Below are 18,285 nucleotides of genomic sequence, written 5' to 3'. Positions count from 1 at the left end.
GTGGCCTGAACACATATGGATTTCTGATCATGTGATCCATTAGAGAAAAATTGTTCTAAAGCAAAGATCAGGAATCCTGGCCCAACATTGGGATCCTGTCCAATTAAGGTTGCCAAGTGGCCCAGGAAGAAGAACAGAGTAAGACAGGGAGATCTTTCATTGTCTACCTCCTGCCAACTCAGACCCAGTTCCAAGGTTGCAACAGGATGAAAAAGAGGGGGATGGAATCTCTTCTTTTTCTTCTACTAGCCGCTAAGATAGGGGCACATTCCAAATTCTTGCCTTAATTACCATTCAAATATAAGTTGAGTGAAGTATCTCAAATCTTCAAGGGGCATAGAAGAGAATTATCCTTCATATTAAAGGTGTCTGACCAGTGTCATAAACCATCTTTGCCTTCATTGATTACATTTCCTAAGAGAATAATAGGGTATTGTACAGGTGGTGATAACAATACTGTTTTGTACAAGCTGTTCTCCATTTCCAATAAGTACAGGATAAGAGAATATCCATAATCATAAAACATTTTTCAAGTACTTTCTTTATAATAACCCTCAGAGATAAAGAGGATAAAGAGGATATTCCAGGTAAAGAGAACTACAATAAAGGACTAGAATCAGAGAACCTACATTGGAATCTTTACTACTGCTTACTAGCTGTGTAATCTCAAGCAAGACATCCAACCTCTCTGGGCCTCAGGTTCCTGAATTACAGAATAAGGACTTTGAACTTAAAGAGTTCTAAGGTTCTTTCCAGATCTAACTCTATGATCCTATGAAAGGTTCAGAAAAGTAAAGAGATCCATCCAGCTTTCAAAATATAGTAGAAACCAATCTTAATAGTGAATTTAAAGTTTTCCCCTAACTTTCCTCAAACAAACAAACAAATAAATAACCTACTGTAGAGAGCATTATTTTGAGGGTCTTTAGGGGACTTAGTATTTCATAACACTGCTTAAGATCATTAATAGAGAGTTAGAATAATCAAGTCCACTCTCTTCATTTTAAAAATCAGGAAATAAAGGCCTACAAGGACTTGCCCAAGGTCACAGAAGTAGAAAGTGGCCAAGCAGGTATTCAAACCCAGGTACTCTGTGGCCTAATCTCCCTGCTTTTTCCTGTACAGCACTTAAATAGCTACCTCTATTTCTTAAATGCAGCAGAAAAAAAATGAGGTTAGATGTTCGGAAGCATTGCAAGGAACAATAAAAACTCTGAAATATTATTCAGAGACATGTAGAATCTTTGTGGATATGTTTAATAATAGGAGAGACCAATATTTTGGAGAGCTGATTTTAGATACACTACTGCCTGGAAGCTGTGAAATGGACTAAATAATCCCTTGAGGTCTATTCCAGGCCTCTGATTCTATAATTGCACATCCATTAACCATAGGTTAATGGGGAGGGTGGACAGGAGAGGGGAAACTGTTGCATATAGTAATGCCATGTGTTCTCTAGGTCAGGATCCAAAAAGAATATTTCTGAGTGTTTCAAGTCTTGCCTACAGAGAGATGAGATGCTAGGGAAGGAATCAATAACAATGTTCAAGAACACTGTGGGATGCAGACTATGTGGTAATAGATGGAAGTACATTCCAATTAGCTATCTTTTGCAAATTCCTGAAAAGGGAAATTTATCCGTTTTTCCAATTCTCATGAAATAAGGGCAAAAAAAATAATAATAAGTCTTGCGAGCAAAGACCAAAACAACAACAAAAAACAACCCTCCCCTTTCATTCACTGCAGGAAGTCAGTGGCTATTGAGCTCTAAAGGAACAACTGCACCTAAGTCCTCATCCAACGAGCTAAGATTTTTACTAGATAAAAAACATAGGGGTGGGTAATTATTGTGCTCGAGAACAACTCAGCTTCCTTGTGTGAGAAACAAGGAGAGAAAGATCTGACCAGCTAGTACTACTGGTATTAGGGGTTTTATTTGCATGTCAATGAGCCAAATGGGCATAGAGGCGAGTTGTGCAGCGTTCTGCGGAACAAGGTTATTATTATCATATTGCCTCACTTAACAATTTCACTGAAAAGGAAGAGTCCTAGCACAGTGTCTGTATAAGCACAGCGCGATATGGGACGTGCTGCTACGTGCCCACCTCCAGAACTACTTTATTTACAAAGCGATTACCATGTTATCTATTTGTTTTCCTTTTCCAGCAACTGCAGCGTTAGTCAGCCCTTGCATTTCTTAATTACAAACCCGTTTGCTTCTAAATCAGCCCCAAACCGTCAGGCTAAAGCCTGGAGGGAGGCTGTGCAAGTTTGCACACACCCCCACCTCCCGGATCAAGGGCAACAGCAGAAGAAACTGTGTATGTGCAAAAAGGTGGATCTGGGGACGAGGATCGCTGAGTTTGTTTACAGAGCAGAGACGCCTCAGCTCGGATGCCAAAGCTACCAAGAGCAGCAAACGCAAACTTAGCAAAAGCACACGTACCACGGGAGGAACTGAGAGTGACACTGAAAGCGCGGATCGGATCTCCCGGGTTGTGCGCGAGAGGGAGTCCGACTGCCGGATCCCGGTTTACAAGCCTGCCTAGCCGCAGTTGGTCCACCTGCAACAGCTGCTGCTTTTCCCTTCTCTCCCTTCCCCCACTCCACCACCTCCCTGCCCTTGAAAGCAAATAGGGGGAAAAGAAAAGAAAAGAGGGGAAAAAAAGCTCTAGCCAGTACACAGTTCCCCAGTTAACACAAAGCAAGCCCCGGGAAAGGCTCCTTGGGGGTGTGGGCATTCTTCTAACAGGCGCTTTCAAAGGCACTCGGAGGAGCGCAGCCATTCTTCTAGCCCCTGAGAGAACCAGGGAGGAGAGAGCGGGGGCAAGGTTGCAGAACTGCATCCCGGAGGGAGGCAGGGTGGGGGCAACGGAGACTTAACTCCCCCCTTCTTTAGCCTGTAGGTGGCATTCCGGAGCTACTAGGTGGCGGAGAGCTAGATCGAGGAGTCTGGGGTGGTAACAGTTCTACAGACCCCCCTCTCTTCTCCCGGCCCCCACCAAGTGCTCAGGAGGTTTGGGTGCGCCCTCACCCTTCGCTATCTCTTCGGGGCAGACTGCTTCCCGGGCAGGGAGTCTCGGGGTACATTCTCCGCTTGAGGCGAAAGAGGAGAGAGCAAAAGGAGGGTTGGGGTAGGGGGAGTATAGGTGAGGGGGGGGGGGGCGAAAAGCCCTTTGCTTTGCAGCCCGGGCGCACCGCTCTGCAGGCAGCATCCCCCACACGTGCCGCCCTGCAGTAGGGGACTGGACTACCTGGATCCCTTCCAGTTGAGTCTGCGCCGGGCCAGCCTGAACTCCAGGTTTTCGTTTTGATTGCCTGTGAGGCTTTTGCTCCTCCCTTCCTGAAATCCTATATTAACTGTGGCCAAAGCTGTAAGAAACATAGCTCATTGTTGGCAAATGCCGATGAGCCTCGCTGAGGAGTAAGGGAAGGGAAGGGGGAAAATAAAAGAGAAAGGGGCTTGGGTCTTCAGGCGAAGCAGCAGGAACAGCAACAGCAGCAACAAGACGACAGCAATAATATCACGTAACCGACCTCGGAGGAAACCAGAAAAATACTCTATATGCAGCTGGGCGGTTTTTAAACTGAGCGATTCTACCAGCAACCTCCCGAGCAGAAAGAGCAAAGACCGGAGAAGGTAAGTGTTGCCGGCGAATCTTCTGCAACTTGCAGGGTTTATCTTCAGTAAGAGTGGTAGCCTGTGCAAGGGAAATAACAGGATGGGCATGGTATGGTGGATTTCATTCTAAAAGTTCTCCTAGCTGGGCTCAAGGAGACTTCCTTTATTAACCTCCTCTGGGGTGTCGGCTCTCGTCCCCCCACTGCCCTGTTTTTGCTTTTTGTTTTGTTTTTATGGGGGATTAGCCTCCCTCCTCCCCGGTTTGGTGCATATTGGGGGGACACTTGGGGGGCACCACTGGGCGTGCTTACCAGCAGGGAAAGAGACGGTTTCTGCAGTGTCGGGCACTTTGCTGGGTGGCAGGTCTGCGGGAGTTAAGAAGTGGGGCGGATGGGGCAGGAGAGGCGACGGCAGGCGATTGCTCTGCGGACTTGCAACCCTTCGGTTCTATGTGCCGAGGGCGGCTGTGAGCTCTGTTTGGGTGCAGAAACAGGGAAGCGAGGGACTGGGGTGTGAGAGCTGGAGACACGTGTGGTGGGGATTTATATATCTTTTCTGCATTTTTTTTAAACTTTCAGGTTTGGAAATGGCTGACCATATGATGGCCATGAACCACGGGCGCTTCCCCGATGGCACCAACGGGCTGCATCACCATCCTGCTCATCGGATGGGAATGGGTCAGTTTCCAAGCCCCCATCACCACCACCAGCAACAACAACAACACGCCTTCAATGCCTTAATGGGCGAGCATATACACTATGGCGCTGGGAATATGAATGCCACTAGCGGGATCAGACATGCGATGGGGCCAGGGACTGTGAATGGAGGGCACCCCCCCAGCACCATGCCCCCCACGGCCAGATTTAACAACTCCCAGTTCATGGGGCCCCCAGTCGCTAGCCAGGGAGGCTCCTTACCGGCCAGCATGCAGCTGCAGAAGCTAAACAATCAGTATTTCAACCATCACCCTTATCCCCACAACCACTATATGCCGGATTTGCACCCAGCAAGCCACCAGATGAACGGGACGAACCAGCATTTCAGAGATTGCAACCCAAAGCACAGCAATAGCAGCGGCAACAGCGGCGGTAGCAGCAGCAACAGCAGCAGCAACATGCCTTCCTCGGTTCCCCATGTCCCTGCTGCGATGCTGCCTCCCAATGTCATAGACACTGACTTCATAGACGAGGAAGTGCTCATGTCCTTAGTGATAGAAATGGGTTTGGACCGCATCAAGGAGCTGCCTGAACTCTGGCTGGGACAAAACGAGTTTGATTTTATGACGGACTTCGTGTGCAAACAGCAGCCTAGCAGAGTGAGCTGCTGACTTAATTTAAACAACCACCACCACCACCACAACAACAACCACAACAACAAAAGAAACAGATCTGACTTTTTCGGTGTGAATTAAAAACATTCCCTTAGACACAGTATCTCGCTTTTCAGGTCTTGAACGGTTTGAGAACTTGGAAAACAGAGTAAACTATAAAACTTGTACAAATTGGTTTAAAAAGAAAATTGCTGCCACTTTTTTGTTTTTTGTTTTTCTGTTTTGTTTTTTGTAGCCTTGACATTCACCTCCCTTATGTAGTAGTAATATCTAGCTAACTCGGTCTTTTCTGTTGTTTTTACTCCTTATTTCCTCACTTAATTTCTACAGTGCTCAACTGTTAGATATTAATCTTGGCAAACTGCTTAATCTTGTGGATTTTGTAGATGGTTTCAAATGACTGAACTGCATTCAAATTATGAGTGGAAGGAAAAATTGCATTAGTTGGTTGCATGAACTTTGAAGGGCAGATATTACTGCACAAACGCTGCCATCTCGCTTCATTTTTAACTATGCATTGGAGTACAGACTAATTTTAAAAATATGCTAAACTGGAAGTTTAAACAGATGTGGGCCAAACCATTCTGGATCAGGAAAAGTAATACTGTTACTTTAAAGTCTGCTACCCATCCCCCTCCCCCATATGTACAGACAATAATATGGTGTGGAATGTAGTCAGTGGCAACATTTCACAGATTTTTATTTTGTTTCTGTCTTCAACATTTTTGACACTGTGCTAATAGTTTATTCAGTACATGAAAAAGATACTACTGTGTTGAAAGCTTTTTAGGAAATTTTGACAGTATTTTTGTACAAAACATTTTTTTGAAAAAATACTTGTTAATTTATTCTATTTTAATTTGCCAATGTCAATAAAAAGTTAAGAAATATTTCAGTTTTTCTAGAAGTCATTTACAAAGGGTGGGGATGTTTTTATTTGGATTTTTTGGTTGGTCCTTCATTCTCCCACTCCTCCTTCCTATCTCCTCCCCTTAACCCAGCCCCCCAGTGGACCACTTTAACAATAAACTGTTGATGAGAACAAACATTCCAAAGGAGAAATTATTCGGGACCAATGCAGGTCATGGTGAGCTTAAGGGAGAGGGAGGGGGGAAGGGAGGGTGCAGGATTTAACCAGAACTGGCATCACACCACATTGTTATCATTGGAACATTAGTGTGGGTTAATTCCAAACTGCAAAGTTGTCAGAGCAACTTCCCCCCTACCCCCCATTTACCAACACATTCAAAGGTAACCCAGAATTAAGCTTTGGTGTTTTATTAAATTTTAACCTTACACTTGTTCACACCTAAATCTAGTTTCTCTTTGTATTTATTTTTAAACTGTTTATCTAGGTGTTGGATCAATAAGACTTTGGAGTGATATAGAGCAAGGTATAACACATAAATGCATTTCCCTATAGTGCCAAAACTAGGCTTTCTCCATAAAAATAGAGCAGTCTCATTTTAAAAAGGATTTCAAATCTGTTTGCCAAAAAAAAAAAAAAAAAAAAAACCCTCCACTTTTTGATTTGGATTTTTTTCATTGTTCTGCTAATGACATTTTCACTCAACCAGGTTGGCTTCAAAAGTAAATTCTATCACTGAATCTAAACTGCCCCCCCCTTTTTTTTTTCTTTTTTCAGCAATTGGTATTTTTTCTAAACTATGTTTTGCGTTCTAAGTAATTGAAATTTTATTTAGGTCTGTAATGAAAGGAGAATATAACTGTATTACATGGGTGGCAGATTTTACCTTGTAAAAAGGAAATTGGGGAAAAGGTAATATTGTTACTATCTCAAATTATCCCAGCTGGTGGGAAAAAAGAATTTTGCTTTGTTTCCCCTTTACTGTTTCCATGACTTCCTTGTGTTTATAAAATCAACACATCTAAATTCATGAAAGGATGGAGACTTTTATTTTTGCTTAACCTTGTAGAAAGTAGTAAAGGCTAAAGAAAACCAGTAATATTTTAAAAGTAGGATTTAGTCTGTTTAACAGGATAGATTCTTCAATCCCCAAGTCAACTTTTTAAGACTGCTTGGGGGTGGGGATAGAAGTAGAGAGGTGTTGGTGAAGTGTTATATTACAATGTGTCTAGCATCAAAACCCATTTAACTTATAATTTGTATCAACTCCAACAAATTACAATTCTAGGTATGAACATAATTCATTACATGACATCTTATGTTAAAAGTCAAAGAGCTTCATTTCTAAGGTTGGGTATATAAGGTTTAGATGCACATTCCGGTGAATTTTTTTATTCTTGTAGTTGACACTCCTCATTAAAAAAAAAAAAAAAAAAAAAAAAAAAAAAAAAAAAAAAAACAAGTTTTATATTTCCTATTTTGTTAGACTATTCTGAAATGTTCAAGTCCCATTCTCCCCCTCCTTAAGTCATCAGTATCTGCTGATCCAGATTTTTCTACTTTAATAAATAGTTAGTTAAACTGAAGTTTTCCTTCGCTCCAGCATGTCAATACTACATCTGCAATCAGCAGTAAATCTTCCAAGCTAAGCATTTTCACAGTAAGTTTGTTTCAGAGGCTCAAGTGGAAAATATATTTGCATGCATATTAATATCCAAATCCTTTTCTGTAGTCTAGTTCTTTTTCACTTGTGCCAGGAAAAAAAAAAAAAAAAAAAGCTTTTGGAAGCATTGTTTTTGCATGGGGAAAAGTAGAAAAACAATTTCCTTTTCTATTCTCCACCCCCTCCCCCTATCCCACCATTTACTAAGCCAGGGAATTGTCACAACACCTGCTCTATCACTGAATTCCTCCTGTTCCTGAGAATGCTGGTACCATGCATGTATAGATGCAGAGATGGCAAAGGGCTATTATTAGATCTCTGTGTCTGTTCTTGCCAGAGCAGGCAAATCAAACACAAGAACTAGGTTAAAAGCAAAATTTCTCTTTGGTAAAAATGCTAATTTTTCCTCTCTCGTGAATGAATTTTTTTTTTCATTAAAACTATCCTCTGGTCAACAATTGACTGGATTCTATTTGATATCTGTAGTGCTCTTAAGCGGAGAAAAATAACTCCTTGTTTGAACAACCTGATTAATGAAACCTGTACAGTGACCTAGTTTACCCGGCTACTGGCAGACATTTGCAAAAACCTTTTGTGGTCTTGCTTCCTACTAAGTTGCTTATAGCATATGGGGAAACTTGACCTCTATACTTTGGCTGTTTGTCAAAAAGTTCCAATAAGCTATAGGAGATCTTTAGTTCATTTCCACCATGTCCATAAATAGGCAGTCTTCACTTTATTTGCAAGGAGAGATCAATGATAAACAACAGCCCAGCATAATAAACACATGTAAGAAAAATCGGGTCTCATTAATAAAAATGGTATCACTGTCTTGTGGCTGATAAAACACCGGTGGCAGCCTCTTTGCTGAAGCTGATAAAGATGTTATAGCTATGGATGGGTCTTTTAAGAACAGTTACCTAATCAGTGCTGTTTATGGGGTGCGCTGCAGAGCACAAATAGAAAAAAGGCTGACATCTATTGTGAAGTTTATGGTCTCCATGACTTTTACTACTGTAAAAGCCTGGGATAGATATAAATTGATGTCAACATTAAAGGCCAGATCCTTTAGAACAAAATATTAATCCACTAATCTATTATGGGTGGCCAGCTTTGAAATGTAAACTTCCCAGTGCTGAAATCTATTAGGTGTTTTCGCCCCCTTGTGGAATATGCTTATAAAGGCAAGAAATACTTAAAGAACAGATCAACCCTTAATATACCTTAACATGATTAGATTTCAGTCGTGAGGCAGAAGTCAGGTATTTGAACTGAAACCCTTTAAGTGGGGCCTAAGAAGGCTCTAGAACAGAAATGCTTCGTGAAAGGGAAGAGTCGGTTTGCTCATCAAAGGACACTATAGATGATCTGTTCAAAAAACTCTGACTTATCTCTTGCTATTTAAAAAGACACCATGGCTGCCATGCTTTGAACAACTGCAAGAAAGGGTGTTTCCCATGAGTACTCTGCCATGCTGGAGCTTTGTTATAAGGGACAACTGAAATGCCAAACCCTGGTAGAGTTGGGACAACTGCTCTGTATCTTCTCAATAAGAATATGAATGTCTTCATTTCAGGGCAGGATAGAATGGGGGAGGGTACACTGGGAGAAGGGAATTTAGGTATGCAGAATGCAATTCCCTAAGTTGGAATTTGACCAAGCCCACTAACTCTACTCTTGTGTAAAGTGCCATGGGATCTTTAATGAGCAGGAATGTAGCTGTCTAATTGATTCAGTAAAACTTACTCTAAAATAAACTTGGCAGATAACATTGTCTGCATACATACAAACAAAAAGAAAGGAAAAGAAAGAATAAAAATCTCCCTCCCAAAAAAGAAAGAAAAAAAAATTTCAGAATTCAATGAATAGGACTCAATTTTTTTTTTCTTTTTCTTTCTCTTTCTTTCTTCCTTTCTCCTCCTTCTCCTCCTTCTTCTTTTGCTTCAGGCCCTCACATGTTCTCCCAGGATTTTGTTTTGTTAACACAAAAGAAGTGTTACACATAGTTTCAGAAATGGTATTTATTCATTGCAGTTCTATATCGCTATCATCAAAATCAGAGCTCCATTGCTGGGGAAAAGCTAAACCTCAGCCCAGGGAACAATAGTTAGCACATCGAATGACTGAACTAGTGAACCACCATTATCCTCTGTTCTGTTTTTCTTTTTTCTTTTTTCTCTTTCAGAAGAGAAACTACAATGGCAATGTCAGAATTATAATAGCAACGGACTGGTTTGAATTACTTGACCTATTTTTTACCCAACAAAATAAGGAAAGATGTGTTCGGGAACCTTCCTTAATATTTGATTTGGAAGGGAAAACTGAGGAATGCTTTCCAACAAGAGATGTACTCTGCCTTCTAAGTCTTTACAGTGTGCTTAAAAGTAATCAAGCTTTATCTACTATATATTTTATGATTTCTTAGCCATTTGATATAGTTTCCTATTTCAGAATGGTATAGGAATATAACAAAAGAGGGAAAATTCATCCACTTAAATGTCAAATTATTTGTAAAAGACATTCTAAGAGCCATTGATACAAATCATTTAGAATTCATCTAGGGATATATGCAATTTTAAAAATCTGAGAAAAATAACTGGTGTTTTGGGAAATTCAATTTGTGGTGCCAGGAAATAGGAGACTATTGAGCAACATAGATTGTGAAGAGGTAAGGGGGAAAGATATGAGGTGTAGTGGGAAAACCATTGAGCTGAAATTCACAGAATCATCTATATAAACTTGGAATGAATCTTAGAGACCATCTAATTTGACATTCTCCACCCCACCCCCCCAATTTTGCACATGAGGAAACTGAACCCAGAAAGGAAAAAAGTTGTTCAAATCCAGATCTTCTAACAGCAAACCAGAGCACTTTCCACTGTACCTTAGAGTCCAAAATGCTAATCCTGGCTCTGTCACTTACTAGTTGTGGGACTTCAGACAAGCTATTTCTGAGCACCAGTACCCTTCTGTATAACAAAGAGGATGGACTAGAATATGAATTGTCTATTCAATAACTTCTTTAAGGCTTTTGTAGCTCTAACAGTTTTAGATTGAAGGCACATATTAATAGTTGAATAACTGATAAGAATAATCTTTTGTCAAATACTAAAAAGCTACCCAGTCCCCAAAAACAAATATGGAAATTTGCTACAAACATATTTTTTGCTATTAAATTAAACCTGTATTATCTAAAACTGGGATTCAATGTACTAGCTATACTTCAGGAGAACAAAGCAAATAGAAGAGAACCACTAAAATCATACCTTGCTTCATTTTTGCTGAACCTAACTAGGTTGGGCAACATTTAGTAAGACAGGGGTAAGATTGTAGTGAATACAGAAGTTTACTGAATTCTTGGAATTTTTCCATGATTTCTCCATTGTGGTTAGTCATTGAAAACTTGTTCTTTCTTTCCCCTGCCGGAGAATGGTTTAGTGAATGTATTCTGGACTTCAGAACAAAGCTTTTGAGAACTCAGCTTCAAAGCCTGCATGTGGTGAAGCTAGGTTAGTGAGGTGAGCATTACAACACATATGTAAATGAAGGGGTGGAGGGGCTTTGGAAAAATCCAGAGAGCCCAGTAAAAGTTACTAAACTCAATTCTTGAGACAGAGAAGAGGTCAGACTAGGCTCAAATAAAATGCATTTTGGATAGGAGTATTTGAGTTATTAAAGTCAATTTGAATGTTTAAAAGAACTATTGAAGCTTCACTTCCTGTAGTTCTCTGTTGCTTATTAGAAACTGTCTTAGATCTCATAGAATTCTATAGGTTATTAGAGATGAAAGAGAAAAGAAGAAAGAAAAGAAGGAAGGAAGAAGGAAAGAAAGAAAGAAAGAAAGAAAGAAAGAAAGAAAGAAAGAAACAAAGAAACAAAGAAACAAAGAAAGAAAGAAAGAAAGAAAGAAAGAAAGAAAGAAAGAAAGAAAGGAGGGAGAAGGGAGAGAGGAAGGAAGGAAGGAAGGAAGGAAGGAAGGAAGGAAGGAAGGAAGGAAGGAAGGAAGGAAGGAAGGAAAAGAAGGAAAGGAAGGAGGGAAGGAGGGAAGGAGGGAAGGAAGGAAAAGAGAAGACAGAAAGGAGGAAAAGAAAGAAAGAAAAGAAGGAAGGAAGAAAAGAAGAAAGGAAGGACAGAGGGAAGGAAGGAGAGAAAGAAGGAAGGAAGGAGGGAAGGAGGGAAGGAAGGAAGAAAAGAAGAAAGAAAGAAAGAAAGAAGAAAGAAAAGAAGGAAGGAAGAAAAGAAGAAAGGAAGGACAGAGGGAAGGAAGGAGAGAAAGAAGGAAGGACAGGAGGGAAGAGGGAAAGAGGGAAAGAAAAAAGAAAGAAAGGGAGAGTGGGAGAAAGAAAGGGAAACAGAGGGAGGAAGGAAGAAAGAAAAGAAGGGAGAAGGGAGAAAAGGAAGATAGGAGAAGGAGGAGGGAAAGAAGGAAGAAAAAGAAAGAGGGAGTCAGGGATGGAGGAAGAAAAGAAGGAAGGAAGAAAGGAAGAAAGAAAAGAAGGGAGAAGAGAGAAAAGGAAGCAAGGAAGGAAGAAAACAAGGAAGGAACGAAGGGAGGGAGGGAGGGAGCGAGGGAGGAAAAGAAAGAGAAAAGGGGGCCACTAGGTAGTAAAACAGTACAGTGAATGGAGCATTCCCTGGAGTCAGGAGGACCTGAATTCAAATTCATTTTTAGATACTTACTAGATTTATGACCTTGGATAAGTCACTTAACCTTGATTTCCTCAAAAATAAAAAAAGATGAAAAATATTTAGAATTCAGATGGCCCAACAATTTCATCCTACAGATAAAGAAATTAAGACCCAGAGGAAAAAGAGGACTTGCCCAAAGAAACATAGTAACAGAGTAGGAGATAGAATTCTTCTGAATCCTATTCCCAACTCTGTTACTATGTGAATACTATGAGTACTAAGTAATGAGGACTTTCAAATGCATCATTTTCTGGTGCAGTAAAGTATTAAACATAAGTTTCTGACTTTGAACAAGTCATTTAATCTCTCTTGGCCTTAGTGACTTCATATGAAAAATGAGGGAGTTAAATTAGAAGATCTTTATAATCAATTATACTCTTTATTTTTTCAATTTTGGTAAATAAGTTGTCTAACACAAGCTCACTTTTTCTCCACTGCCAATTTTGTCAGCTTATATTTTTTCCTATGTAAAAACTATCTTCTCTTTATTCTTCATGATAGTATTTTAGGACAAAATAAACAAATGGCCCACAATATATAATATGACACACTTTTAAATTTAATATGTATTATTAACATTTTTCCATCACTTCCTTAAGTCTAGACGGAGAAAAACAAACCACAATAAATTAAATCCTGAATTATAAGCATTGCTGATTTCCAAGGCAGAAATGCTCACACTGAAAATTTCAAATCTCAATAGTCCAAGCTGGATGCAGCATACCCTTAAAGAATACACTTAATGTCATCCTTTTCAAATGATAGCCTAAGTTCCAAAAAAAGGCTTCAAAGGAGCGGAAACTTACTGTCTATTGAGTTAGTGTATTCAAGTTTGGATCAACTCTAATAGTGAGCAAGTTTTTCCTTATGTCAAGCAGAAGTGTGTCTCCTTCTATCTTCCACTGGTCTAGTACTAGTCTGTGAGGCCAAATAGAAAAAAGAATGGAATCTCTCTTCCACATGACAACCCTTAGTATATTTAAAGACAAGGCTTATGTTCTCTTCTTTCCCCAAATTTGCTCTTCCCAGAGTTAGAAATCTTTAGTTCCCTCATATTACCTTCACAGAAAGTAAGGTTTTGATCCACCATTCTGTCATTTTTCACAGAATGCTTTCCAGTTTGTCAATGTCCTTCCTAAAATATAACATCCAGAACTGAATAGTCCACTGAGGGAGTTAATAGTGGACTGCCATGTTACTTTGATTATTCCTTCCCTATAGACAAGAAGATTCAACAAGTACCCTTGATTTCACTGAAGGATTTTTTTTTTGCACTGTCTACCAGCTCTTCCACGATGTCTTTAATAAAACATGAACAAATATTTTGGAGGTGCACCCAAGGAATACTGAAAAGAATATTTGTTTGGATAAGAGATGACACTGGGTTCAAATCCCAGTTCTGTCACATCACTTAGTACTTGAATAACTTTGGACTTGAATTTCAACTTTTCTTGATCTCAGTTTCCCTAAGGAACAGTTTGAACTAGATGATCCAAGGTGTTCTTCAAATTTTTCAATCCTATAACCTATAAGAAAACTTCATTCTTTTATATTCATGTTATTCAACAATAGAAGTTTACCTCATAGTCTGATTCACTCAATCTAACTAAGCTCTCTTGTAGTAATAAGAACCCACTTCCTCTTTGGGTCCTTTATAGAGAATAACAAGTTAGCTTTTGTTTGGTTGTAATGAAGAGAACAGTGGAGTAGCAATCTGAAGACCTGGGTTCTAGTCTCATATCCTCTTCTAATTAATTGTTTAACCTTGGGTATGCTATTTAATTTCTCTGAAATTTAGTAACCTCATCTATTACTTTCCCTAACAAGCTTTCTCAGTGCAAATGTAAGCCCATTTCTTTTTTATTGTTGCTGTTGTGTGGAGATGGAGTACAATTGGTTGATATTCTTCATTAAAATTAGGTTCTCTCCCCCTTCACCTTCTTTAGCCAAGTTAAATGCATTTCAGAGTTGAGCTACTTATATATGTATGTATATGTATGTGTGTGGATATCTAGCTATATGGTCAATTCCCCATTATCGACATATTTCTGCTGTTCCAGCCACCCTACTATCATGTTACCCAGCTGAGTCACCCTTGAGGAGAGATGGACCACTGGCAGAGTTGTAAAAAAAAGCTCTGGATAGCACAGCAAAGAGATATTTATTCTGTATATATCTCATAGGTATCTAATTATTTAAATATTACCTTCTATTAGAATGTGAACTCTTTGAGAGCAGGAACTATTTTTGCTTCTCTCTGTATTCCCAGAACTTAGTATAGTTCCTGGATTAATAAATGCTATCTAACTGTCATGGCATGTTATATTTCTCATAGGAGAGATCATTTCAACTCAACTGCACTGCCACTGTAACACAAATCCCTACAATCTCTGTAAAGCAAAGCTAGGAAGCACTATGGTACACTGGGAGGCTCACTGTATTTGTAGTCCTAAGAGCATAGATTTAGAGTTGAAAGGACCGATTTCAGACCATCAAGTTCAACCCTGTCATTTTACAAATGAGAAGAGTGAAATAAAGAGAGAGTAGACCCAGAGTCATGTAGTTAATAAGTGTTGTGGTTCAATCATGTCTAATTCTTCGTGACCCCATTTGGAGTTTTTTGGGTAGAGATACTGGAGTGGTTTGCCATTTCCCTCTCTATGTGCCTAGAATTGTGCTAAACACTCTTTACAAATATTATCTCATTTGATCCTCATAGCAACCTTTAAACTAGGTGATATTATTATCTTGTCCTATATTTGAAGAGGTTAAATGATGTGCCCTAAGTCACACAGAAGTCTGAGGTCAGACTTGATTTTTTCTTTTTCACTCCAGGCTCAGCACTCTATCCATTGCACTACCAGATCCTGACAGAGATCCTGACAGAGAAAAAAAAAAAAACCCAAAATTTAAAAAACAAAACCATTTAAGAAGCTGTGCCTTTGAGAACTGCTAAAGACACTGGGAGGTTAAGTGATTTGCCCAGGATCATAATACCAGTAAGTGGAATTTAAACTTATGTCCATTCTGATTCTCAAAGTCTTTTATCTACTTTGCCACACAGAAGCTCCAGCTCCAGCTCTTTCCCACCTTGAAATCTCTGAGCCTATGATCCTACAACCTAGATGTGTAACTTATCCAACATTTTCAATTACCTTCATGAATATGACCCTTTGATAAAATGGATAATAAAGACTTTATTAAAGAAATATCTCAGTTTGCTGGAATGTGTCACCTTCCCCCTCAACAATGTTTCCAAAACAATGGCCAAAGAAATGCACAATTAAATATATGAGAATTAAAGGATAAAGATTGGACCTGTAATGTCACTGATGCAGAGAACTCCAAGATAAACAAACAACTACCTTCTCTGCAATTTAAGAATCTTAGAGCCTTTACTAGAGCAATCCAATAGAAACTAGGCCATTGATCCATACATAAGGGTCCTTGCAGTGGCACACTGACTTAACTTTAAAATGCAGTTATCCATGTTTTATTGCATTATTGTTTATTTTGTTGGATATTTCCCAATTCTATTTTAATCTAGTTCAGGCTTCACTTAGGACTGTTGACCATATGTTTCACATCTCTGACCTAGGAATTGTTGTTGTTGTTAAGTTCTTTTTTCAATCATGCTTGATTCTTTGTAACCCCATTTGGGATTTTCTTGGCAAAGATATTAGAGTGATTTGCCATTTCCTTCTCCAGCTCATTTTACAAATGTGGAAACTGAGGCAAACAAGGTTAAGGGACTTGCTTGGGAACAAACATCTAATAAGTACCTGAAATTAGATTTTAACTCAGACAGATGAGTCTTCCTGACTCTATCCATTATGCCACCTAGCTACCCCTGATTAAAAGTTTACTTTAAAAAAAAAGTTTTCAAAAAAAGTTAAAAATGAAATAAAAACAAAGTTTTCTAAAAGTTTAAGTGATGTGCCCAGAGTAACATGGCCAATGTTAGAGAAAAACTTAAAACCCAGGACTTCTCAACTCCAAAGCCCCACTGCTGCATTGCCTTTAACGATAATAAAACTTTAAAATTAACAAAAACAAAACAAAAAACCTTTCTCGAAGCACTTCCATGAGAAAGAAAGCAGGAAAGCAGAAAGCATCTAGTTTTGCATAGAGATTATCTGGTCCAACTTTTTCATCTTATAGATGGGGAAATTTTTGGAGGTTGACTTTCCTCCAAAGCCAATATTTTTTCCCTTGTTTCATGCTGTCTGCTTTTCAGGTTAAGAAATTGATACTCAGAGAGATACAGCTTGCCACACAGCTGTTACTTAGCACATCTGGAACTAGAATCCAGTTCTCCAGAGTCCTAGCCCAAGGCCTTTTCCACTAATCTGTGCTCACTAACTCTCCATTATACCTAAGATTTAATGGTTTCAAGAAATATATTTTAAGGGCAATTACATACCCAGGTTCAGTTGTGGCATTCTGTCACCTCTTCTTTTTAGGTTCATTTCTATTTTCTTTCTCATTAATAAATCTTCTCACAATTAAGTTTGCCAAATTACAATTTTATATGTTCAGAAGGCAGACAAATATTATTTGTAAGCTGGTGCTGGAAAGTTTCTCCCACTGATTAAGAGCAGGGCTTCTTAAAAGTTTTCCATTCATGATTCCCTTACTGCCCTGAAATTTTTACATGATCCCAGTATACAAGTATATAAAATAGGTGTGCAAATCAAATATTTACTGATAATAAAACATCAAGAAATTTATTTTAAAACAACTCTGCTATGCATATAACTTTACCATTTATTAAAGAAGGATGCAAATTTGCATACTAATGAATGGATGTGCTTGTTTATTTTTACATAAATAATTAAATCTTGGCAAAATATTTGATATCTTTAATTGTTGCCAAATTTTTCACAATCCCCACATTCAGTTACACAACCCCATATAGAGTCACAATCCATAGTATAAGAAGCTTTGCTTGAGGAGCACTAGGCACTAGTTTTTTTCCCCAAAAATCCTTCCCACTTAGCCCCTTAATAGACAATAAACCCCAACCTCAAGCCTAATGCAGGGCTCTGAAATATTTGTTTTTCTGAACTGACTTGTGACTTGATTGATAAAGGTAAATCCTGGGGAAGAAAGTTCCTCTGCCAATACAAATTAGTATCTTTCTCCATAATTTACAGCCTAACAGCCTGGAGGTTAAGTAAAAACCTTGCCTAAAAACAGTGTGTGTTGCCAGAAGCAGGACTTGAATTTGGGTCTTTCTGACTTCACTGATAATTCTCTAGCTACAGTACTATATTGTGTCCTGCTGCACATAGTAGACGTTTAATAAATGTTTGCTAATGATGAATGAATGATAAAATGAAAGCTCCCAATTCCTCTCCCTAAGAGAATAAAGTGTCACGATAGACTTTGCAGATCCACACATTTGTTGGAAATGCCACTATAAAAAAAACCCAAGGCAATTAAAATTGTTTTTAGAGTTTATTCTTTCTTTATTAAAAAAATGTAAGGAGCTAATTAGGGGATAAACTACATTAACACTATAAAATATTTGCAAAATTCAGTCTTTGGCCACTAGATGTAGCTGAAGGCCTATGAGTGATTTGACTAGATCGTTATTTCCCAAGTAGCTATGTCAATATCACCAACCAAAAACCCAATTAAGCAGTTATATGCTTAAAGAAATACTTTTCTGTTCCATATGATTATAGCATAAAAACAGCTATTTACTTTGATATTTAAAACTAGAATTATGCCTATATATTTTGACAACCCATATGCAATCATATTCTATATATTTATCCTCTTTTTCATTAAGATATATCTAGACAACTTAAGGATCATTTTACTGTTCTATCCCAGAACCTGCAACTGGCCATGGATAGCACCAGGCCTACTTGTTTTCCTTTTCACAAATTATAGAGAAGGGAGGAACTTCTAGGAAGTGGTTCAGTATAGTTTACTGAAATGTTCCCCTTATATTTTCTATTTAATTATGTTATAATAACATTCTTATTTTGTCATGTATTAATGCAACTTAAAAAGTTGATTGTTTATACAATACAAATATAAAGGATCTAGAAGATTTCCTAGATATAAGGTGAAACACAGCTTTGGATATTTCTTTAATATTA

The 18,285-nt window shown here is 38.7% G+C and overlaps 1 protein-coding gene across 1 annotated transcript; it reads left to right on the top strand.

The window, feature by feature from the left end:
- The first annotated feature begins 3,418 nt into the window (after window positions 1-3,418).
- Window positions 3,419-5,842, top strand: CITED2 (Cbp/p300 interacting transactivator with Glu/Asp rich carboxy-terminal domain 2). The gene is made up of 2 exons (XM_051997860.1): window positions 3,419-3,640; window positions 4,201-5,842. Exon 2 carries the CDS (start codon window positions 4,209-4,211, stop codon window positions 4,947-4,949), a length of 741 nt encoding a protein of 246 aa, XP_051853820.1. The 5' UTR covers window positions 3,419-3,640; window positions 4,201-4,208; the 3' UTR covers window positions 4,950-5,842.
- Window positions 5,843-18,285: the final 12,443 nt, after the last annotated feature.

The sequence above is a fragment of the Antechinus flavipes genome, chromosome 4 (assembly GCF_016432865.1).
Source record: "Antechinus flavipes isolate AdamAnt ecotype Samford, QLD, Australia chromosome 4, AdamAnt_v2, whole genome shotgun sequence".
NCBI lineage: Eukaryota > Metazoa > Chordata > Mammalia > Dasyuromorphia > Dasyuridae > Antechinus > Antechinus flavipes.
Note: the sequence above shows the minus strand (reverse complement) of the source record. Positions and strands in the feature narration are given on the sequence as shown.

Bases quoted from the DNA above. Each gene is read 5' to 3' on its own strand.
- CITED2 (XM_051997860.1), top strand. From the start codon at position 4,209: ATGGCTGACCATATGATGGCCATGAACCACGGGCGCTTCCCCGATGGC.